At 44.7% G+C, this 24,918-nt stretch overlaps 1 protein-coding gene across 4 annotated transcripts in view; it reads right to left on the bottom strand.

Annotated features, from left to right (window-relative positions):
- The window catches only part of BCL9 (BCL9 transcription coactivator), a 1,044,334-nt gene that overhangs the window by 39,732 nt on the left and 979,684 nt on the right, over nucleotides 1-24,918 (bottom strand). For all 4 annotated transcript variants that reach the window (XM_069635994.1, XM_069635993.1, XM_069635995.1 and 1 more), the window contains one exon: nucleotides 15,034-15,223. In XM_069635994.1, the coding sequence (XP_069492095.1) occupies nucleotides 15,034-15,223 (190 nt within the window). The remainder of the gene's footprint in view (nucleotides 1-15,033; nucleotides 15,224-24,918) is intronic.

Below are 24,918 nucleotides of genomic sequence, written 5' to 3'. Positions count from 1 at the left end.
CATAGGCTACGCCCCATCTTTAGAGAACTTTGAAAACATTTGAAACTTGGAACTGTGCAATTTGATTTAACGTGACTTGCTTCTTTTGCTAGGTAGCTATTTTGAAAAACTACTTTAAACGTGTTTTGGATGTTTAATTGATTGTAACTGAGCATTCTGTTAAGCTCAACATCATTCAACAACGGAACGCTTGAAATGCTCGTATTTACTTGGATCTGTTACTAAGTGTGTCTGACTGCCGCATTGACGTATACTCGTCAGCAAACTACAGCAGCTTTAAAACTACATGTCCCAGCAGCACTAGAGCTGCTGAAATAGAAATGTCAGGTGCTTCAGCGTCGGCGCTGAGACGGTGCCGGTCTACGGCGGACATCGGCTATCGGCCCTCCACCTTGTCCGTTTCTTGCTCTTCGGCATCAGCGAACAAAGGTAAAAGATGGGATATCTAAATTTTCTGCACTTACTCACTGACGCCAATCGTTTAGAGAATTAACAACTTGTTAAACACTACATCAATACAAGGGAACTGCCGCACCTAGATCCAATACAACCCTCTACACCTAGTGGGATTGAGTTCATTGAACAACCTAAGACTCCTACCAGCCCAGATGCCATCAAAATTGCTTTACTAAATACGAGGTCCATGAACAAACACGCCCAAAATGTCCACGACTACATCCTCGAAGACAACTTAGATATTCTCTTCCTCACTGAAACCTGGCTACAGGAACCTACTGGCCCAACCATTAATACAGCAGTTCCTCCCAACTATAGCATCCATTTTGAGAACAGAGTTACACGAAAGCGAGGTGGTGTATCCATAATAGCTAGACAAGGCATACAACTCTTCACCTCACCCATCCAATGCCCGGGATGCAAAGTCCTCCATCTAAAACTCACTCCTTCTCAAAACAATTGTATCAATTTTGTTGTAATCTATAGACCTCCATCACTTACCTCTGACTTTAATGACGACCTCTGCCATATCCTAAACAATCTCAAAGGACAGAACTCAGGCACAGTACTCCTGGGAGATTTAAACAGATGGCGGGGCAACCCAGCCCACAAAGAGGCTATTAGCCTAGAAAAAAATCTTTCCAACATCAGCTACTCGATCGCTAACAATGGTCCTACCATCAAAAACAAACAACCAACTTGATTGGATTGTTACTAATAATGCAAACCTCACAGTAACAAATACACAGCCTTGTATTTGGAGTGACCACTATAAAACCGAAGCCACACTCTGACATTTAAAAAAACCTACCTGGACAACCTACCCAAAACAATCCAGAGCAGAAACTTTAAGACAATCACGCCAGATATTCTTTCGCAGGGGATCACATACATCATGGACAATGCCACAGATGATGATCCCTGTGATCTTATTACTACTACTTACAATAACCACTTTCAAGAGATTCTAGATAAGAAGGCCCCTCTCAAAAATAAACAAGCTCACCCCAACTCTAACCACCAAAGTTGGTACACCACGGAACTAGGCACCCTTAAGACAGCCAAAAGGAAACTTGACAGACAGTGGCTTAAAACCCCTACAGAACTCAAAGATAAATGGAAGAAATCTGACATTCTCTACAGAACTAAAATAATTGAAACGAAGAAAAACTACTACAACGAACAAATTACCGGTGCATCCAACTCCACGGGAAAACTGTTCCAAATCCTAAAAACGTTCGAAAAGCCACCCACCCTCACCCCACCCTTTCAGCCAACCATGATGGATTATGAAAAAGTTCTAACTGCATTCTCACAAAAAATCCTAAAAGCTAGAGACACCATCTTAAACTGTAAAGTTATAGATACTCCTCCTACTCACAACAAGACTGACCCTGAAATCAAAGTACCCAAATTTCAGTTTACACCAATTACATCAGAAACCATGTTAAATACCTTCTCCAATATGAACTGCACCTCATGCCCCGAAAACATACTACCTCCTAAATTCATACTAGACAACGCAGGAATTTTCTCACCTTTTCTATGTCGCATGGCAAACTCGTCATTTAGAGACCAGTACGTTCCCACCGGTATAAAAACAGTAACACCATTGGTGAAAAAGCCTAGTCTGGACCAGCAAAATCCGGCCAATCTTCGACCCATCACAAATTGCAATTTTTTGTTGAAGATCCTAGACAAAATAGCCACGCACCAACTCCAAGGGTACGTAGATAAGCACGATCTACTACACTCCCAGCAATCTGGATTTAGAAGTGCACATAGTACAGAATCAACACTACTCGATCTTCAATCCAAAATGCTGAAAATTCTGGATAAAGGAAAAGCCGGCCTGCTCATTCTATTGGACCTCTCGGCAGCATTCGATTTATTAGATCATGGGAAGCTCCGAGAGGCCCTGGGAAAAGCAGATAACTGCGCTGATGATGCCATTGAATGGATATCCTCCTTTTTGGAGGACAGAAATTCTAAAATCACTTGGGGTGGACATTCTACTAGTTCGACCCCTGTGGACTGCGGCGTCCCACAGGGAGCCAGCTTCTCCCCTCCCCTCTTCAATCTATACATTCGCTGCCTCTGCGCCCTCCTCTCACAGTTAGGGATTTATTTCACTAACTTTGCAGACGACACATAGTTGATCATAGAAACTCTGTGGAGATCATGTCATAGATAATAGACTGTCAGCCATTTACAATACCATAGAGAGTTGGATGAAGGCTCACTTGAATGGTTCAAAAACAGAACTTATGACATTTGGATCCAAAAAAGCCCTATCCAATCTAGGCCCAGCTTATTCTACATTCAACATTAAAGACTCCAACATCACAGTCCCAAACAAAGTCAAGACACTCGGCATATACCTGGAATCCTCATTAGGAGCCGAGGCACAAGTCTCATATCTCAAAAGAAATTGCCAATATTACCAGAGATTATTACGCCGCATCAGGCCCTACCTTAACGCCAAAAATAGCGCCACCATTGCTAGAGCCACTATCCTGTCCCGACTCGATTATGGGAATGCATTGATGCTTGGGTCTAGTAACAACTGCATCAAACGATGCCAAATAATTCAAAATAACGCTGTTAGGTCCATCACCGGGAAACCCAAGCGCGACCATATCACCCAAGACAGAATCGGCCTCCACTGGTTCGCCATAGAGGAGCGCATCAAATTCAAATCCTTGACGCTGGTTCACCGCTGCCTATATGGCACGGCCCCATCATATCTCAAAAAGGAATTCAATTGGTACGAACCAAGCCGATGTCTAAGATCAGCTAAACAAGGGCTACTCAAAGCTGCCCGTACCAGAGTAAAAGCCACTGGACTCGGGAGGGCTTTTCCCACCAAGGCAACTGCTCTCTGGAACGAGCTTCCAGGCCACCTTAGATTGGAAAGTAACTACTTTTCGTTTAGAAAGCAGCTGAAAACTTTACTTTTTCGGTAGTTACATATTCAGCTCTGGACTCATACTGAATCCTTTTATTCTCTGTTTTATGTAGTCCCGTGATCTCTTCTACTTCATGTTTGTGTCGCGCCCTGATGCTTGCGAGCTGCGGCGCGTTATAAATATATAAATAAATAAATAGCTGCATCAAGTCATATGTGAAACAGTTATTAAATACCATTTCAATGGGATTGGTGGTTTCAGGGTAGCAAATGTTCAGGTCACCAAATACTATACGGGAATATAAACTGGTAGTCATTTGGTGACAAGGTCAATGCAATTATTCTGCAAAGACTAGGTTGTGGACAGTGAGTGAAGATAGTTGCTTAATGAAGGTGCAAAGAGGTTTGAAGGAAGCCTATTAGGGGAGGTCAGCTAGAAAGCAGGTACAGGTAAACTCAGATTGTGGCAAACTCTTGAATTACAGAAAAACCACCAAGGAAAAAGATAGTTGAGGACAGCGAGAAACATTGGATTCTGTGATGAATAGGCGATACATGGAGTAAGAAAAGTCATCAATTTCCTGTGCTTCAGCAAAATGAATATTTAGAAGCCTGTCATCTACAAGAATATAGACACCTGGAGTATGTGTAGACATGAGACTGGATCAAAGTTAGATTATGTGGAGTAATATGATACCAAGAATTGGAAAACTGTTTTGTAATTCTTCATCTTGAGAATACTGCTAATTTACAGAGACCAGATATTGCTAACTTATAGTAGTACGTATTGGCAGGCGGTTGAATAGTGCGGCAAAAAAGATGAATGGCACAAGAAAAAGGTCATGACAGAAGATTGGAAGTGTGCTAAATAAAAGAAGCTGGAGTGAGAAAATGGCACTGTTCTTTCACCTATGCCGTCTTCCTGCTTCCGTTCTGACAAAGGCTTAATAGTTGGAAAACTGGTTTTCGAAGAGGATTTCAAACTACTAGCACACTCTAGGGAGTCCCTATATGTTCGGTCTGCATAATGTGATTAATCTAGCAACGACATCACCTCCTCCCCGGGGAAACTCCCCATATGGCCAGGAAAAAGGAAGCTGCTACCTGATCCTGACCATGGGGGAGGCTGTTTAAGGGAGGACCATGTGGGGGTGCGTGGGGGAATAGAACCCTCATGGGAGGGAGGACGACTCCCTAGCTGGAACATGGTGTTCCCCTTTCCATTCTGGGATATTAAAGGGTTGGTGTCATACCCTATCCCGTACGGCATACTGCAATATAAAATCAGAACATCCAGTCCGGACTGACAAGGCTCTTTCATACACTTGTAACAGAATGACAGACTAAGAAGAGCATTAGAGCAATGGCGGAAAGCTGAACTGGTAAGCCAAAGACTTGTTCTAGTTGTTGGAAGGATCGGATAAATGACAGGACTTGGGAACCACTACTCCCAACGTGGGTCTGGAAACCGAGAAGAAACAAGTTGCAGCAGGGAGCAAGGACGCTCCTGGAGGCGCCGTCACAAGAGGCCAAGAGCAGAGGAAGCTGTGTAACGAAGGCAGACGCATCACAGGTACCGGAGAGCCAACAAGAAGCCTGCAAGAGCAGGAAGTGAGCCGCTGGGAGAATTGCAGACCACAGAGAACACTGAAGCAGCCAGGAGACTGGTGAGCCCAGAGAGGGGGAGTTGGGACACTGGGGCGCACACCGCAGACCATTGAAGGAAAAGTACATGAACTGGGTGAACCTGAGCAGGGGAGCTGGGATGCCAAGGCAACTGTTGAATGAAGCAAGTGAAAGTGGGATGAGGACCCAATGGTTGAGTGAAGAAAATGTAAAAGTGTGGAACTGTTACACATTAAGTCCTGGCAGGTGAGTGCACCAGGCAAACTGATCACAGGTCTGGGACCTGCACCCATGTGTGTGAAGACAAGTGTTTGGATCGAAGGAGGAGAGTGTACCAGACTGACAGAGGAGGGTCTGGGACTCTCATGCTTGCCAAGAATCTACAGAGATCGGGAGGGGGGGGGGGGTCGAATCGCCCTCTTGCGTGTGAAATCCTGGGCAAGGGAGTCATTCCTGGAGTTGGAACTTTAACATTATGACTAGGGGAAAGGAGGCATTTCCCTAGTGATTGGAAATTGTGTACTGTGAACATTGCAACCAGGGGAAAGGAGACATTCCCTCTATCATTGGAGAAGTCTGAGGGGCCAGGAGAAGTAACTTCTTGGCATTGAGAATGTGAGAAAGATAGTAGCAACCATACCTTTTGAAACTGAACAGTAAAGATCCTGAGAAACTCTGGGGAAGGGAATCGTCTCCTAAGACATGTGGAACTTTAGTTCATTTCTTTTTGCACCTTTGGAACTATTATGTCGGCACTTTGTAAAAGAGCGGCAGACGATCAGTCGAAATAGTCCATAGTCCCCTTTCCTCCATACTTATGGGACATCTCTCCGTCCTGTGGGACGGGACCGGAGCACGTTGTAAAAAGCATCCAAAGAAAAAATGTTTTCAAAAATGTGTCCTTCCTCTCTTTCTACGTGGGGCCTGGCATGCGGCCGTAACCCCGCCCACCTTGGCTCTGCCCCACGCATCGCCCATCAGTCGTTTTCTATCGCCAGGTCAGAGACCTATTAGCAATAACAGAGGAACCTTATTAGAGGGTACGGCGGGCGTATGGAGGAAAGGGGACTATGGACTAGGAGTAAGGTGGTCACTACGGTGAGTAACCTGGTTATACTCCTACGTCCCATCCCCTTTCCTCCATACTTATGGGAGATTCCAAAGCACTCCTAACTGGAACTACGGGTGGATGGAAATACCCCTTATTGAAAAAGGTTCTTCAGCGCAGCCAGACCAAACTGAGCATCAGCTCTCGAGCTCATGTCAAGACAATAATGCTTACAAAAAGCGGATGGGGAGGCCCAAGTAGCTGCCCTAGCGATGGACTCCCAGGGGACATACTTCTGAAAAGCAACCGCAGCTGCCTTGCCCCGCACCAGGTGTGCATGTATACCCTTAAGAGGTTTCAGCCCATGCGGCGATCCACCGAGAAATAGTCGCCTTAGACGCCTGCTTACCCTGAGGGTTACTGAAAGTCACAAAAAGCTGAGAAGAACTCCTAAGCTCGGAAGTCCTGTCAAGGTAGAACTTAAGAGCTCTTCTGACATCAAGACAGTGCAGAACCCTTTCCGCCTCTGAGGTAGGGCTCAGAAAAAAGGCCGGCAGGGAGATCGACTGATTCAGATGGAATTCAGTTACCACCTTCGGTAGAAAGGCAGGGTTTGTCCGTAGGACCACCTTGTCCTTGTGAAAAACCAAGAAGGGATGCTCCACTGACAAAGCCTGGAGCTCACTCACCCGCCTTGCTGAGGTAAAGGCGACCAGAAAGGACACTTTCCATGATAGGTACTTGAGGTCCACCATGGCCATGGGTTCAAAAGGCTTATGGCACAGCGCCGTCAGGACTACATTTAGGTCCCGTGGCGGGTGCGGACTACGAACTGGAGGGTAGAGGCGTGTCAAGCCTGCAAAATGCCTCTTGACGACCGAGTTACTCAGAGAGTAGGAACATTGGTCTGTAGAAAGATAAGCGGAGACCGCTGAAAGGCAAGTTCTGCAGGACAGAACGTGAACAACCGACTCTGCTAGGGAGGATCCGAAGGACAGCACAGTGTCAATCGTAGCCACCCTTGGGTCCAACTGCTTCCCAAAACACCAATGACAGAACCTGAGCCATTTACTCCTGTATTGGGATCTGGTCGAGGGTTTCCTGGCTGTCTGGATAATACACATGTTATCCATAGACAAGTTAAGATGCTCTAAAGGCCTGAACTCGGGCACCATGCCGCCAAGCTGAGCGATTGTGGGGAGCGGTGCCATATCTGCTGCTCCCCCTGATGAAGATCGGGGGTCATTGGTAGCCTGATCGGCAGATACACCGACAGGTGTTTTCTGAGAGCCAAAACCTGGCCGGCCACCAGGGGGCTATGAGTAGAAGGGAGCAGTTCACAGAGTTCTTCAGCTTCCAAATTGCTCGATGGACTGCAGGCAGAGGCGGGAAGGCATAAGCTCTCATGTTGTGCTATGGAATCTCGAGAGCATCCCCCAGAGAGGAGGCTCCCAGCCCCTCTCTGGAAGCATACCAAGGAAGCTTCCTGTTCACAGCCATAGCAAAGAGATCCACCTCCGGTGTGCCACAACGCAAGAAGATCCATGAGAGGACCTCTGCCTTCAACTCCCACTCGTAGCTGACCACTGTCTTCCGGCTGAGGGCATCGGCTGTGACATTCAGCTGGCCCGGAATGTGCACTGCAAGCAGCCAGACACCATGAAGCACGGCCCACTCCCAAATCTGGATGGACAGTTCCACGAGGGAGGGGGGGGGGGGACTTTGTTCCCCCTTGCTTGTTGATGTAATACATTGACTCCACATTGTCCGTGCGTATGCGGACCACCTTGTTGGCATTGACCGGTCTGAACGCCTTGAGCACTAAAAAGATCGCCAGAGGCTCCAAATGATTTATGTGCAAGAGCTTGTCCTGAGGCGACCAGAGGTCTGATACTTGTAGAAAATCGAACGTCGCACCCCACCCCAGGAGGGAGGAGTCCGTCGTGATCGTCACCATAGGAGCTGAGTCCTGAAAACCCGCACCCACCGAAAGGGTTGCTGAGATGACCACCATTCCAGGTCCACTCTCATGGAATCCGGAATCATTATCAGCTTGGAATCCGGGTCCACCGCTTGATGCCAGGAACTCCCAAGAGCCATCTGGGTCCGTCTCATCTTGAGACGAGCAAGAGGAAGAGCCAGCACACGAGGCCATGAGGCCCAGAAGCCTCTGGAACCACCAGGCCAACATGCTCTACGACTGCGCAAACATCTGACACGTGGCTAACAGATCCGCCATTCTGTCCCTGGTCAGGTACACTCTGCAGTCGATCGTGTTCCAGCGAAAACCCAGAAAAATAAAGGTCCTGAGAGACCGTCATGGAAGATTTCCGCCAGTTCACAGACAGCCCAAGATGGAACAGGAGCTGAAGGAGAGACTGGAGATTGCCCGCTGCTGCCAGCGGACAAGGGCTGCATAAGAGCCAGTCGTCCAAATATGGATACACATGGATACCCTGGAGACAAAGATGGGCCACAATCACCAACATCATCTTTGTGAAGACACGCGGCGCCAAGCTGAGGCCAAAAGGAAGCACTCGAAACTGGAAGTGCTCCTCTCCCAAAGAGAAGTGGAGATATCTCCTGTGTGGGTTCCAAATCAGGATATGCATGTACGCATCCTGAAGATCCACCACGCTGAGCCAATCGCCCATCTGCAAGGAGCGGCGTATCTGGCTGGGCGTGATCATCTTGTATTTCTCTTTGGGTAGGAAAAGATTAAACTGGGAAAGGTCTAGGATGGTGTGCAGGCCAGCCTGGTTGGGTTTGGGCACCATAAACAGCCGGGAGTAGAAGTCCTCCCCTCGATTCCCAAGGGGAACGGGTTCCACAGCTCTGAGGTCCCGAAGTTTCTGAACCTCGGCTTTGAGGGAGGGCGAGCCCGACAGCTGAAATGGACGGTTGAGGGGTGGGGCAGGGGGTAGAGCTAAGTGGAAGCCCGCCCGAGCGACTGACAAGACCCATCTGTCTTCTGTGATGGTCTGCCACGCCTCCCAATGAGACGCAATGCGTCCTCCCACCGGGGTCTCGTGCGAGCGCGGAAAACCCTCATTTAGTAGGTTTATCGGTGGCGGTGCCACCTGAACCTGATGAGGAGGCTGAGGAGCGGGAGAAATACTGTGTCCGTTGTTGCCTACAGTGGTTGTTCCCCGCAGGGTTATCCACTCTGCGAGATTTTCGGTCGAGGAAGCCCCTGACTTTGGTTGACTTTGCGACAACGGTCTCTGGGTTTTGAAAGGAGCCTTAACCAGGACAGACAAGGACTTAGCTGTCTGAGGGCTATCCTTCGTCTTGGTGAGCTCTACATCTGTTGTAGAATGAAAGCGGTCCTTCCCATCGAACGGAAGGTCCAACACCTTGTCCTACACTTCTTTTAGGAATTTAGTTGCATGCAGTCACGCCTGCCGTGAGGCATCAACCCCCAGCAGAAGGCCCCGAGCCGAGGTGTCTACGTGATGAGCCGCAGCCTCCAGGAGATCCTGGGCCAAGAACTTGGCGTCGGATAGGCCTCCTTTAAAGTCTTCCAGCTTCTCGACCGGGATAAACTCCTCAAACTCCGACAGACCTTTCCACATATGCATGTTAGCTCCCGCTAATATCAATTCAGCGTTGGCCTGCCTGAGCTGCAAGGCCGAGTTGGCGAAGATTTTCCTCCCGAGGGAGTCGAGGAGCTTGTCCTCCTTTCTCAGAACCTGAGTAGCCATCGTGGAAAGGATGCTGCAGGCCTGGACTGCAAAGTAGCCTCAGCCACTACTGTGGAGGAGGGGGGCGGACAGGACGACAGGGCCACCTCTTCCGAAGAATGCAGCCTGTATCTCGCGTCAATTTTCTTATTGACAAAAAGTCCAGAGTGTGGCTTTTCCCAGACTCTGCGGACCTCGACCAGAATGTCCTTCTGCAAGAACAGGCCGGTACGCTCCAAGGGAGACAGGGTGAACGCCCCAGAAAGCACACCCTCCTGCGGAGCGGGTGCCTCGGGCACTGGAACATCTAAGAAGTTCATCATGTCCAGTACCCGGTCATGAAAAGCTCTGATAGAGCGGGGAAGGTCCTTGTTGTCCTGATCGCCTTGCGCGTCATCCGACAGGTCAGGATCCAGCTGAGCCGTGTCAGGCGCTGCCTTGTCCACAGGGGACAATGGAGGCAAAGGCGGAAGAGTCGGGGAAGGCACTGTAGGCAAGGGAGGTGCCGGCGGAACCACCGGAGGAACAGGTGGAGCCGGAGGCGCGGGCGGACATATCTCCCTAAAAAGCCCTTTGAAATACTCCCTCATGGGGTCGGTACGCATAAGCGTTTGAAATTTACAGAAAAAGGCGTCCTCCGGGGACTGTTTCGGAACCTGAGGAGGCCTCCCATGAGGTGGAAAAATCCAGGGACGTAACTGGGACGGGTGCCACACTGGCCCCTCCACCGACGTATCCACATAAATCAACTGTGCCGACCCTGCAGGCAACGAAACATTGTGCGGAAGAGGCGTCCAACCGTTCCAGTCGTAAACTGGCCGATAAGGATCCACACAAGGGACCCTGTTCACCCAAGGGACCAAGCCCTATACCTGAGGCCAATGGCGTAGTTGTAGGGGTAGCACCCAAAATGGCCGCCGCGTTCATGGCAGGAACGGGCGCCATTTTGTCCTCATCTGAGGGGAACTGTGGCACGTGAGGAAGTGAGGCAGGGGTGTTATGCAGAAACCTGTGCAGTTCCCTCTGGGACCACTACAAAAGATTTAAGACTACAGGTGTTTGCCAGTAAACCCACTTGGTAGCACTCTGTACCACACAGATTCACTTGGTAGCTGTGGCTGAGCAGTCAGACTTCCCTCAAGAAGAGTTAGGCAGTATACAGAGTATTCACAATAGGTCAAAAGAACACAGTAGAAAAAGTAAACACTGACCAGAGCTTGGTGTAAAAGAGATATAATTATTTATTTAAAACCACATCTAGAAAAACACAGGCACTAATTTTAAGCAGTTAAAAACACGGTCACTAAAAGATATACACTCCCTTAGAAGAATATTAGACAAGTCTTAAGTAAAGCCCCACTTATTTTCAGACAGCGGTGAGCGCTTAACGCAGATGGCACTCTAATAATTTGTTTTAAAAGGGAGAGAAAAGCAGAGTATAATTTGAAACAGATCCCAACACTTTCACAAAAACACAACTAGAGAGGAAGGCAAGTAAAACCGTGACGTTAGAGTTCAGAAGGCCGGATCCACTTTAAGAGGATCAGAACGAAATGTGTCCAAGGTCACACGGTTGAAGTGCACAAGAGTCTTGCAAAGGTGCACAAAGAGTTGGACCAAAAGAAAGGGACCAGTTAGAAGGTCAAGGCGGTCAGCCCAGTCCAGAAGGTTAAGGGATTATTATTACCTTGTAGCAATCTTTAGAAAGGGAGGCCTGGCGGACACGTGGTGAGAATACTCCAGCGGGGGCAGTTGTTCCTGGCAGCAGATGCAAGTCGGTGCTTCGTCCGGGGGAAGTGAGGATCTCGTCGGGGAGGAAGATAGGAGTCCGTTGCACTGCCAGGGAAGAAACCAGCCGCGGAGTTCTCAGGTAAAAGGAGCGGTCCTTTTATTCGCGGTCCAGTGGTAAGTGGCTATCCGGTTGCCGGGGTGCTTGGCACAGGCAATTCGACCACCAGACGTCCTGGGATGCGAGAAAAAGAAGGTAAACTGGTTGTGCCCACCAGTCAGGGGAAGAAGCCTCTCCAGCCGGGAGATCTTCTCTGTCTTCGGGAAGTGGTGAGTCGGTTCCGCAGGGCTCCACCGGTGGTGTCGTCGTGGCAGGTCGGCTCAGCTTCTCCCTCGTCGGATTCTCAGGTCCTGTGGCGACTTCTGAAGTTCCAGTCCCCAAAGCCCTGCTTTTATGCAGCACACCCCCATTCACTCAGCCTAGCTGTCAATCAAACATGCTAAGTGGTCTCACCACTTGGGCCAATCTCACGAGAGTGCGGCTTGAGTTACCAAGGTAACTCAGTCCAGGGTGCCTAAACCCCCTCTCCAACACCCCTTGTGGTACCCAGACAGAGTGGCACCACTTTTGGAGGCTTCTGTGGAGAAGCCCGCCAAAAAGTGGAACAAAGGGCTCGACTTGGGTTGGAGTCACAGAAGAGAACACAAACGCCATTTTAGAATTGATTCCTGGCAAAAAATACCAACCGGCGAATTAATATTAAATAAACCGGCGGTATGTTCGAGGCTATGAGAATTAAATAATTAAAGTTGGTAGCCTCGAACAATGGGAAAATCCCATAGGGATATATTCGCGGTCGAATATAAAAAGTAGTATCCACTGCCACCAGCCAAAACTCGATCAGGGGGGACGGAGACGTGCCCCCTCGACTTACCGGCCCCCTGGGCAATCAAATTGCCCCGACCAGTACGTCCACAATATGATGGTTTGTACCGGTTCCTGTTAATAATTTGGAACTGGTATAGCCAATGGTGACTTTACATGCCCTGGGAGACGGTAGTCAGTCCCAGGGTATGGAGTCTATGGTGGGGTGTCACTATGACACCCCTGTGTCACTGCACGGAGGGTGCTGTGTAACACACATAGGAAAAACACATGAGACCCTATGGGGTAAAGGACCCCATAGCCCATAAAACACATTAACAGTCAAAGGAACAACATAAATCATGCCCAGGAGTGGGGGAAAGAGTCTCACTCTTGGCAGGAGAAAAAAAAACAAACTCCAGAAATCCAGCAAAGCTGCTGGGGGACTCACTAGGTTAGGAAATTCAGCCTAAAGAGAGAATTCTCCCTAACAAGGGGTCCTCGTCGATGGATCAGTGGTCTTAACTTTAGCCTTAACACAAGGAACCTCGTCAGAGCCGGTACTGTGAGGCCTGGAATGTTTCTGCGACATTCCAACCGCCAAATCAGCCTTCCCAGGAAGGACCTCAGCCTTGCTGGTAAAAGAAGAGCTTTCCTTCTTTGCCCCCTCAACAGATCTGGTGTCTCTGCAAGAACGGGAATGGTGAGAAACAGCCTTCACTGGTAAGGCCTTGCCAGGCCTCTCAGAAATGTTGGTAACTTTAGCCTTTGAAAGAGGGACCTTGGACCCACGTCCGGTGACAGCCTTATCCGCGCGGGCCTCGAACATACGTTCGATAACAGCGAGCCCCAACAAGGCCTCGGGGCGCACGCCGGTCTTATTTTTGAGGGAAGCCGACAGAGGGGCCTCAGAGCGAGCTCTGGTATCCCACGACTCAGTAGAACTGGGTCTACAAACAGCCCCCAAAGGACGGGCCTCGTAGCGTGCTTCGGTATCCAAAGGCCCCTTACGGAGACCCTCTGAGAAAACTCTGGTACAATTATTAGGCCCAACTGGCACCTCAGGGCGAACCCCGGTGACAGAGCGATCAACGCCCCTCCCGGCCCGAGAGGAACCTGGAAAGGTATCCCCCGGCCGGGGTGCTCTGAAAAGTAAAGAACTTACTGGGTGTTTTTTCTTCTCGTCAATGAATGCCTGAAAATGTGAAGGAGGAGTTCGTCAGAACACCACCTCCCACCGCTCCAACCAACGTTGAAGTGCCCGGACCGAAAGGGAGTCGCAGTAAAAACAGGAATCCCAACGGTGATCCGGACCCAAGCACTCTAAGCAAAGAGGATGGGGATCCGCCCTCGTGAAACGACGCCGACACGCTGAACAGTCTGGAAAATCTAGTTTGAACGACAGACAGACTAGTACACGATCGCTAGCGAGAGCCAGAGAGGAAAAAGGGAAGAAAACCTTTTGAGGATGCTAGTGCGTCCAGTCCCGAATGAGCGGAGAAAAGGACTGATGGGCGATGCGCGGGGCGGAGCCAATGTGGGCGGGCTTACGGCCACGTGCCAGGCCCCGCGCAGAAAGAGAGGGAGACATTTTTGAAAAAACTTTTTGGATGCTTTTTACAAAGTGCTCTGGTCCCGTCCCACAGGACAGAGAGATGCCCCATAAGTATGGAGGAAAGGGGACGGGACGTAGGAGTATTCCATTTATCTTGAGTTTAGCATGTAAGGGCCAAGGTAGGAGAACTTTACTTTGGACAGTTTGACAGACACCCTTTAGTTTCGTTGAGGCAGGGAAACTACTCAGAGTTAGGGCAAGATAGGACTCTCAAACCCTCTTTTTACTTTAAAGGTCTTAGCCAACCACCACAATACCCTTGTGTCCGAGTCTTACTCCTTGTTCCTTAAAATAAACAAATACTTATTGCACATTGTGTCTATGGTGGCTGCAAAAAATAGTTTGAATCACATTATGGGCTTGCGGTCATTAGAAAACCATTGCAGTGTACAGAATGTGGGAGAAATTCCTTTTCTGAGCAAAAAGCCTCTGTAAGCATCCATGTCAGAGGGATGGACTTCTGCCATTAGTTGTTTTTCTCTATCAATCCGATGATTTGCTCCAATAAATTAAGAGTGGAAGACTTTCCAAGACATCTTGTCTTAGTTCTCCAGCTAAAGGCATTAACATGAGTAATCCTTTATAAATAAAACAGAAGTTTTGGCAACCTTTTCCTGAGGGATACAGAATATAACTGTTGCCATAAAGGCAAGACCATCAGTCTAGATTAGTGGCCTTTCTGGTGGCGATCTTAAGCTATTTGACGATAACCATGACTCTCTGCAGGAGTTCATCCTTAGTTGGAAGTAGTGAAAGGTAGTTAAAGTAGTGAAAGGTGAAATTGTAAATCTATAAATTGTAAATCTAAAACTGTAGCTGCTGAAGACTGGCCATGTATTGCAGAATAAACATTTCCTCTGAAATAACGGTCTCATTCAAAAACTCCCGAAAATATTTTAATAACCCAACACCTTTACACAAATCTACTCCTTTAATTCTGCTCGATTGTTTTTTTTTCTACTACAAATGCACTTTGTGATATCCATCACAAACCATTCACAAAGTTTGCATTAAAATTGAGCAACCACCACAAAGCCATTTGTTTTGGAAGTCGTGGGTGGCCAAGTACAATACACTAACAAAAAAGAAACAGTTTGTACTCACTTGTTAGCCATCTCGGTAGAAAAGACATACACCACTTTGGATTGTGTTTTCTGAACAGTTGCAGACTCTGGAACCAATGTCAAACTGTGTGATGGCGTGGAAGACCTGGGCATGGACACACCGGAAGGGGTCAAGGAGTGTGGACCTTGCTGGGAATCTTGCGACATAACTGTATCCGTAGAGTTACAGTCTAGAAAGAGAAGTATGAAGGAGCGGGGAAGCGGTGGGTAACATGAAGAGAGTAAATGATCTTCCAATACATTCTCACAACAGAAAGATTTACAGTACTTCTGGAAAACTAACATTAAGGCAGTCGTGTTTTCTTGCATACACACACCAACCTTACAAATAATTTATATGTAGGGTAAGCAGTAGATTGCTGAACTAAATTACCAACAAGCAAAATACATTTTAAGCTACCTTACTGCTGCATTGCTTTTCTGACTCACCTGGACGGACATCATGGCATATGCATGAATACGGAATATTCAACACTACAGGTAAAGGAGGTGGAATAGTAGAGAAAAAATGTAGGAGCAAGAAATAACATTTACAAAAAAGGATGCAAGGGACCATGGAACGATTGCGAACCACAACTTCCTTCACTCCAATATAAATGGCATGACAAGCACAAGCTTTAAACTGCCACGAGTTCTAAAGAGGAGACTGTCACAGCTAGAAAAGGCAGTTAACTGTAATCCCAGGTATCCAGGTCTACGCATCACCCCTAAAAATGTTCAAGCATGATATAAGGTGGGTACTGGGAAAAAGTTCAAACTTTTTTTTTAAATGTATTCACATTTTGAGGGGCTCTACTTGGCTCTGAGCCTCAAAATAAGCAGTCACATTTACCAACTCTCATAACAGCTTAAGCAGGCTACATTTTGAAGCTTGGTTTAGGTGAACGGACTTCCCAGAACATCATTAATTAAATCACTTATGTGACTGATGGAATTCCTTGGTAGTATAATTTATAAATGAAAGTGAGACAGGTGCAATGTTTAAAAAAAATAATATTACTTGAAACAAACACTGCCTTAATTTACATCTCCCTCCTCATACGTCAAATGGCATTTTTAAGCAGTCAGAGTCGAACAGCCCAGAGTCCGATAGCTATAGAGAAGTATCTCCTAACCAGAAAAATTGCACTGCAGTTAAAGGATTTGAATCTCGGTTCTTAAATGGATAGATTTTGCATGAAAACCATTTCTACTTAGTTGCCCATTCAAACGATTAGATAAGTAGTCATTTTGGCCTTCTGGATAGGTCAAAAGGTAGTCTGTATAAAAACAGTTGCATGCTATAATGTCCAGACTATACTCTTAAAACATAGCGATGAAACCGTAGCGTCTGCTTTACTCGTTGTCGGGAGTCCCCCTTGCCTCCATACTTCTGAGACATTCCGTACTACGAGATGGGCCGGAGCTTTTTTTTTTTTTAGCACCATAAAAATGTTTGTTCAATTTTTACACATATCCCTGCACATGGACGTTAACAGGCCGGGCCTCCCAGCTGCTGAGGTGGGGCTTTGGAATGAAAGTAAAGGCATTTAGGTTTGAAGTCCAAGTTACCCCCGTTGGAGGCCGCATATCAGAAAGGCAGCATTTAAGGACTATTTGGTGCAGCCTTCAACGGTCAGGATAATGGCCAATTTGGGGCAGGAGGTACCCCCAAAGGCCCTGCCCTCTGCCATCACCCATCCCCATATTCTCCATTGGGAGGATTTACTTTTAACTGGGTATGAGGGTAGGGGAGTTCATTTGAAATGAAGTGTCACCGACTGATCATATGGACAGAGTCCTACTAGTCCTCAAAAACAGCAGTTGAGAGAATGTCAGGCTTCTCTATTAGTTACAATAAATTAATGAGGCTCAACTTTTCAGACTTTCAGCCAACAGTATGCATACCAGTGGGAGGATACCAAAAAGTAACTTGGCATAAACCTGGTCATCTGCCTCAATTCAAGTGATCCACCTTCCTTAAACAGGTCCAACATTAGCTCAGGTATGAAAATGTAGTTGCCCTATAATAGAATGCTGGAGAAAGATATGCAACATCACTATAGTAAAAACTGCCTCACCCCAAACTCAAATTTAATTACTCTTAGAATTGTGACAATACTGGACTATATAATTATTGCGATTAGCAGAAAGCGAAAATCAAAGTGTATGGTTTTCGCATTGAAAAAGCCTCTGAATAAAAGGAGATAAATAAATGCACACAGACTATAAGAGTACAAGCTTGCAATTATGTAAACGCGCCTAACACAGGAACACAGCTTCACCAGTATGACAACCACTGTTTACTTTCGCTATAGTAAAATGCCATTTGCTCTCCAGACCAACCAGTCCATATTATAAGGGTTTTGTCTCAATCACGAGAGATCCGACTACTAATGCGGTCTCACCGACTCCAGCCATGTCTTCCATCTGCTTTCTGGTCCTGTCTAGCATTAATATCGGATTACTCTAAGGAAACTTGCACTAATAACTGATATCTTTATGTACTTTGGATAGATACAAATTAAATACTTTCCACATGTAAATACTTCTAACCAAAAAGTGTATATTTAAGATGTACAACTGTATCCATTAAACAGTGCATTTAAAAAATGTCCAAGTTAAATAAAAAGAACATCAAATCTAGTATGGGGGTGGGAATAGGGGCACCCGGGAAATGATTTCCCTGTGTGTTCTGGACTTAGCAAAAACGTAAATTAAGGGTGTCATACATAGGTAAAACAGCTAACCGAATTGCATACATATCAGAAACTGGCTAAACCATGTGTAGTATCAAAATACACATTTAATTAAAGAAACTACTAAAACCAGTCTGACATGAATCATTTTCTACACAAAATGTCATACTTTACAAATATACATTGATCAAAATATACAAATGTGCAGCAAGACCATCCAATATAACATTTCATTCCATAAAGTTCAAAATGTTGTTATATGATTTTTCATTTAAACTATCTCCACCTCTAAACACACACAAACGACTATATTCTTTAAATTAGTCATCATATCAAAAATGTACATGATTGAAGGGATGGCCATGAACAGGAGAATGCAGGAGGCAGGGATTGAGGACCAAGAGAGGATATCCATGCAGGGCAATATTTACTTTGCTGGGGTCACAGATATTGCATCGGTAGATGCTATGTAATGGTTAGTGGAGGTTTATAGGGGAAAAACTACCCTGGCAACCCTACTCGACCACTTTATGGTAATGGTGCAGAGTGTGCTGGGCCGAGCCCCCTGTCCAAACCTTCGAGTCAAACAAATGCTAAACTTCAAAATTACAAAGACCGAAAAAAGCATCTTGAGAGGTGCGCGGCAACATGAAAGGTCACTAATAAGTGGGTGAAAATAAGCATTTGCTCAGATTTGACTGGTGCATCTCAGATGAATCGAAGCTAATTCAAGCTGCACAAAGATTAAATATGCAGTTCTGCATCTGGCCATTTAAGAAGGATCACAAAAGAGACAGAAATGTGTTCTTCAGAAATCGAGGTAGTAATATTTCCTGTTGAAAGTCTAAGTCCCACATCACAAAAAGATTCACAATACATTGTCTTTCTCCAAAGACAGCACTAAAAAGATTTGTCGTCGGCCAATACCACATTGGAGAAGACAGGCTTGGGAATTCTGCATCACTGGTTTCCTTGACCTTACTGTTGTGCCAATGTATTCCTGGAAAGAAGATTGAGGCACCCTGGGGCTATCAACTGAAGACCTACCCACTACTGAACGACATTTAAGCTATGATGTGGTAGTATGCATTGGAATTGTATATGCAGTGTGTAAAAATGTAATGGCACGGAATGAGGCTTGGTGATACTTGGAAACTAACTGGGTTTGTATCCAGGATCAGATTGAAGGTACCACAAAACAGGATTACACATGCAATGTGCAACGTGTAGGAACAATCAATTACAGCACTGAGAGAAGAGCTTCAGATGAAGTACCAGATGGTGGAAGGTTGGTGAAACACTGAAATCTATAAGCAGACGTCTGAATATATGTGCCAGTGATTGACTGCTTTCACTGAGACATGTCTGAAATGTAATTGTTGTTAGGGAGCGTGCAGGGGTTTCAGCAATATGCAACACCTCTCATTGAAGTGATTGGGCAAGACTGCAGTACTGCAACAAGGACAAAGTTGTGGAACATCACCAGGACAACGTAAGTGAGGAGGGTGGTGATGCGGTTGATGCACATGCAGGTTGGGGAAGCAGCTGGGGTGGAAGGAGGTGGCTTAAGGGGGAGTTAAGTGGGAAAGGTTCAGATGGCACCTGAGTGGCAAGTACTGACAAGGACTACAAAACACGCAATGTGTACGGGTATAGACAAGATGTGCAAATCTAGCAGTGAGTCTATGGGGCGGGAGGGGGAGGATCCTGTCACATTTCTATGTAGTATTCAAAAACAGTGTGCCAGCAAAGACCTGAAACGTCAGGGGACTTTGCTATAGCATCAAACAATGAAAGGCTCACTCTAATTTGCAAAGACACAAGAAAGACATCTAATAAAAAAGGAACATTAGACGTTTCGCATATAACAGTAGAACCAGGCATTTTTATTCATTTAACTATGGTGCAAGAGGTTCTTTTGTTGAAGACAATATAACAAAATGAGAATCATCATGGCTCCATGGACAGAATTGAGATCTCAAAAGTTATGTCCATGTTGACCAGTAGATTGAATCTACGCCATCAAACTTCCTCTTCGAGACCAGACCATACCAACAACTTTGATGTTTGTCATTCACCATGCCAAAAAAGTTAATAGCAAGCAATGTACTGCTATCAAGAGAATTTATATATAGATCACACAAGAGAAAAAGATTGTTAGCCCACTTCGACGAAATATACAAACTAGCAGCGTAATTATAAATCCTCTATTAGTTGGGGTGATTGGAAGCTCATATTCAGACTCCTTTGGAGTAATGATAAAGTTCTGGGCCCATGGTTAAAACATTCTTTAATGACCAACGTGAATTAGAACCTAATCTCATCAACATGCAGACATGGTGTGCAGCTATTTCAAAACCTTTCGTTAATCCCTAGAATATAGAGAAACGCATTTCCTACATTCTTACTGCTGATTTCATGGCTGGATTCAAAGTGGAAGGTATTTAAATGATTAGATGAATGGCTCTCGTGGACCTGGCCCGGATATGCTGTCCAACATTATATACAAGGATAATAATCAGTTTTGGTCCTTTGTACCGGAAAGATTGCTTGCAAGGATATTGAAAACAGGGTGGATTCCTGAAAGATGGAGGAAATCAATATTTATACATATCGATAAGAAGGGAGATCAGGCTAATCCCTTTGACTGTAGGATTACTAACTATGCTAGCTATTAGTTAGAAGATTTTCTCAACTATCCTCCCAAAGAAACTTTCCAAGTGGGCCCTATTATGTAATTTACTCTCTCCGTTTCAAACTGGATTTCGGAAGGGACACAGTACATTCCACAATCTAAGTTCACTACATACTTTTGTGTCCCCGTATTGTAGTGCTACTGCAGGCAACCTATACATTTGCTTTGTGGATTTCACCAAAGCCTTCGATACTATGTGCCGCCCTTTACTCTGGTCCAAACTGGGTAAATGGGGAATGGATTCCCACACTGCTGTATTTTTTGATCCCTCTGTATTCGAACACATCAGTAGTGGTGCGAGTGAATCAGTTCGGTGAATTTACAGATGGTATTATTACTAATATAGGTCTTAAACAAGGATGCGCCACTGCCCCCTGCTTTAACTTCTAGGTTTGTGATATGGGCTTGACAAATGAATCTACACAACTTCCCACCCCACATTGATCGAGTCCCGGTTTCTTGGTTAGGGTATACAGATGATACCATTCTGCTTGATAAAATCCCCATCGGATTGCAGTGGTCATTGGACTCCTAACAGCTTATGCTGAGGCAAATGTTCTTAAAATCATAGTTCAAAAACCAAAAATTATGGTATTTGTCAAGAATTCCAAACAAAATAAATGTGTTTGGACTCTTGATGGCTCCTCTCTAGAAATGGTTGATAGCTACATTTGCTTGGGTGCCCCATTACTAATAAACAGACTCATTTCTATGGTGATTTTGTGAAGACCAAAACATGGAAAAAATGGTTGGTTTTTAAACGTTTTATCCATAAAAAGATGGATGTAATATTGAGGGGCTAGTCTCCATTTATCGCACTAGTATTTTATCAGGGATTATTTATGACTTGGGGCTCCTTCATGAGCCTATGCTAAGGTGGGTAGAAAAGATTCAAGGAAAACTGTTGCGCTCCATCCTCCCAGTGCCCTCCTTGGTTCTGGTTGTGAGCTTGGTATGAAAATAAAAAAATAATTTAATAGCGGTTTTTAAAAACGGAAGGCTTTCCAAGGAAAAGGAGGCTTGCTGACACGTTTCACCACACTCCTGTGGCTTGCTCACAGTAACTCCTCCAAATGGTTGGAGCCAAAATTGAAACACATAGAAGTAAAATGACAAACAGTGAAAAGGTGACTTACTGGCTGTTGGAAATACGGTCAGCCATTTTGGAACAGGTTCATGTAACTGACAATGCAGCACTGAAATTGGATATTTACAATATGGTAATAGGCAAAGCCTCATCACAGATGTTGTAAGGTTACTCAGGTAAAAATAATTTACAAACATAGTGGAATCTCAATATTACTAAATTAACAATAAATTCTCCTTTGTACTGTATGAAAACACGTGCTCATGCAGATTATGAATGCATATTGCATTCAAAGGAGAAAGTACTGAAATGTTTCACGCTGCTCACAAATACATGCCGGTGATAAACAATGATAAAGTGCGAAAGCCTTGATCATTAATAACAAAAAATAACCAAATTCTTCTTTAGACTGCATATAAACGAATATTCAAGCAAGGTATAAATGCATAGTGCACATGAAAAAAATAAGAAAAGATATTTCATGTTTCTCAAAAGCATGTATTAATGATATTTAATAATAAAGTGCTAATGCCTTAATCAATTATATTAAATACATGTAACGTGTTCTTAACCAATTCTAAGAAATTACGAGGCCTGCCACTATGTGTCCTGTTTGTTCCATAATAATGGCTATTTGATCTAATGTGCTTTCTACATAAGACAGCAAAACTTCAGATCATGAATTACCAATTCCAGTGTCCGTGTAAGTCAAGAAAAAATTAATGTGTAAAGAATTATATAAAAAAAGAGAAAAGAAGGGTATAGTAAAATCAGAAACCCTGTACAAGAGTATTGTCAAAAAAATGGGAAAACAGAATAGAATAGAAGACAGGATTCGAGAGAGAGATATACAAATCAATTAAATAATCTAGGAAACAATAGGCTTATCGTTTTTCTACCAGAGCTAGATGCGAGGTATCAAGAAAAAACCTAACAGTCGGAAATATAAACAATGCGGAAATATAGACATAGGCAGGAAGGACAAGATGATCTAGACTCCCAAAACATGTATAATTCCTAGTCTATGATATGGTCATTGGGGTATTTACTTTCAAAATCAATTATATATTTTGTCTCTTCCTGTCTCAATTGTTTTTCACTGTCACCTCCTCGTGGGCCGATGTCAACCCTGTAGATACCAAAAAATGTAAGAGTCTTAGGATTACCATCGTGAAACTCAGAAAAGTGCATCACCATGGGATATGCTTGATCTTTATTGATGATGGCTCTGATGTGTTGTAAAATCCAAACCTTAAACTTACACCTTCTGCTGCCCACATACCATTTAAGGCATGGGCATGTGAGGACAGACAACTAGCTCAGACTCAACTGATTTTACCCTTAATTTGCATGGGTGTTTTAAGTATGGGGTGAGTTTAGCTGTTACAGTAAAAGCATATTTACAAACCTTACATTTACACTTAAAAAAGCCATCTTCGCCCCCGGAGAGCCAATTACTGTCCTTTTTGATGTTGTCTGAGACCATGTAACTTTGTACTACCAGATCTCTGATTGAAGTGCTTTTACGGAAGGTTATATCTGGGCGTTCCCGTAGTACTTTGCCCAGATCATTGTCCACTGTCAGAACTTTCCAATATTTATTGATAATGTTCCGTATCCTTGATGAGTGGCTTCCAAAAGTGAGAATTAGTCTGATGGTACTATCTTCTGTGCTGTCCTCTAGTGTGGATTTAGATGTCATCAACAAGTCCTGTCTATTCATATCCCGGACTTTTAAATATGATCTCTCGATTTTTTTCGTGTATCTTTGATGTAAAAAGTTTTGAGCTGTAACTTGGCACGCTTTATTAAAGTTAACAATGTGACGGCAGTTTCTTCTTAAGTGAATAAATTTGCCATATGTAATGGACCATAAAAGACTTTTCGGATAAGCACTGTTCGCATGTAGTGGAACATTCACACCTGTAATTTTTCTGTGGAGTTCACACCCCAACTTGTGTTCCACAACTATATCATGTGCACTGTGTTCGGTGAATTGTAGATTTAAATTATTGATGTTAAGAAGTTTCACAAATTCTTGCCATGATTGTGCTGTTCCATTCCAAATAATTAATAGTCAATATAGCGTAGTCATAAGATAATTTTATCAGTGAAAATTTCATTAGATTCCATCTATAACTGATTTTTCCCAGTTACCCATCATGAGATTAGCGTATGATGGGGCAAATGTTGCCCCCATAGGAGTGCCCTGGGTTTGATGGAAAAGCTCATTCTTAAAAAGAAAGAAATTGTTCTCCAAGCAAAGCCTCAACCTTTCGAGGATCATGGTGGTATGTTCCAAATAGTTGATTTTCAGAAATATTTCACACGCCTTTATACCATCTTCATGTTGTATTGTAGTGTAAAGAGACACCACATACAAGGTGGTCAGCAAATATGTTGGCTCTCAGGGTAGTTCATCGATTTTACATAGAAAATCTGTGGCGTCTCTAATGTAAGAGGGTAGCATGGAGACAAAGGTGCCAAGGACTTCATCCACAAACATGGACATATTTTCAAGGAGTGAACCACATAGTGTCACTATGGGTCTCCCTCGGGGTTTAGTGGGGTGCGTGTGTACTTTTGGAAGGAAGTATATAGTCAGGATGACAGTGTTTAGTAAAGAGGAATTTGACCATTTCTTCCTCCAAAATGCCCACATTTTGACATTTCATTAAAAAGTCCCAAACTTTGTTTTCCATATTTTGGATGGGATTTTTTTGTGAGTCTTTCATAGCATTTGATGTCATTAAGCTGCCTGTACACTTCTTTTACGTAATCTTTTTTGTTCATTAAAACAATATTGCAACCTTTATCCGCTTGTTTCACTATATACTCATCCATTTTACAAATGTCGGATAGGGCCTTTTGTTGTTTCCAAGGAAGATTGCTCTTTGTATGTTTTTTCTTCTTTCTTGTTTCAGGTCATCAATCACGACATTGGAGAATGCTTCGATGTTAATGTTTTGAGCACTCAATGGGTTAAATTTTGACTTGCATGCAAGTTTACTTTTGGATGGCCAATCTGTACAGATTCCTAATGTTTCTAAACTGTTAGTTTCTGAGATTGTAGATACATCTTCCAAGACTGGGTCACTTTCATGTTGTAGAGTGACCAAAGTAGCAAGAGTATTCATGTCAGCTATGATGATATCTGTCTGACCCTTCAGCGTAGTTTTAGGTTTCTTTTTGTGTGTGTTGGTTGCAAAAAACTTTTTGAAACGTAGTTTGCGTACAAAACTGTCCAGATCCAATCTTGTCTGTACATAATCGTAGTCCGCCAGTGGACAAAAGTTTAGACCAGCTTCAAAACCTTGCTCTCTTCTGGGGTCAAGACATGATCAGATAAATTGACAATTTGTTGCTCGTTGAGGCTTTGCTTGATATTATCACTCATTTGCCAGA

The sequence above is a fragment of the Ambystoma mexicanum genome, chromosome 7p (genome assembly GCF_040938575.1).
Source record: "Ambystoma mexicanum isolate Mex_15411 chromosome 7p, UKY_AmexF1_1, whole genome shotgun sequence".
Classification (NCBI taxonomy): Eukaryota; Metazoa; Chordata; class Amphibia; order Caudata; family Ambystomatidae; genus Ambystoma; species Ambystoma mexicanum.
The sequence above is the reverse complement of the archived record's forward strand: the minus strand, read 5'-3'. Positions and strand labels throughout refer to the sequence as shown.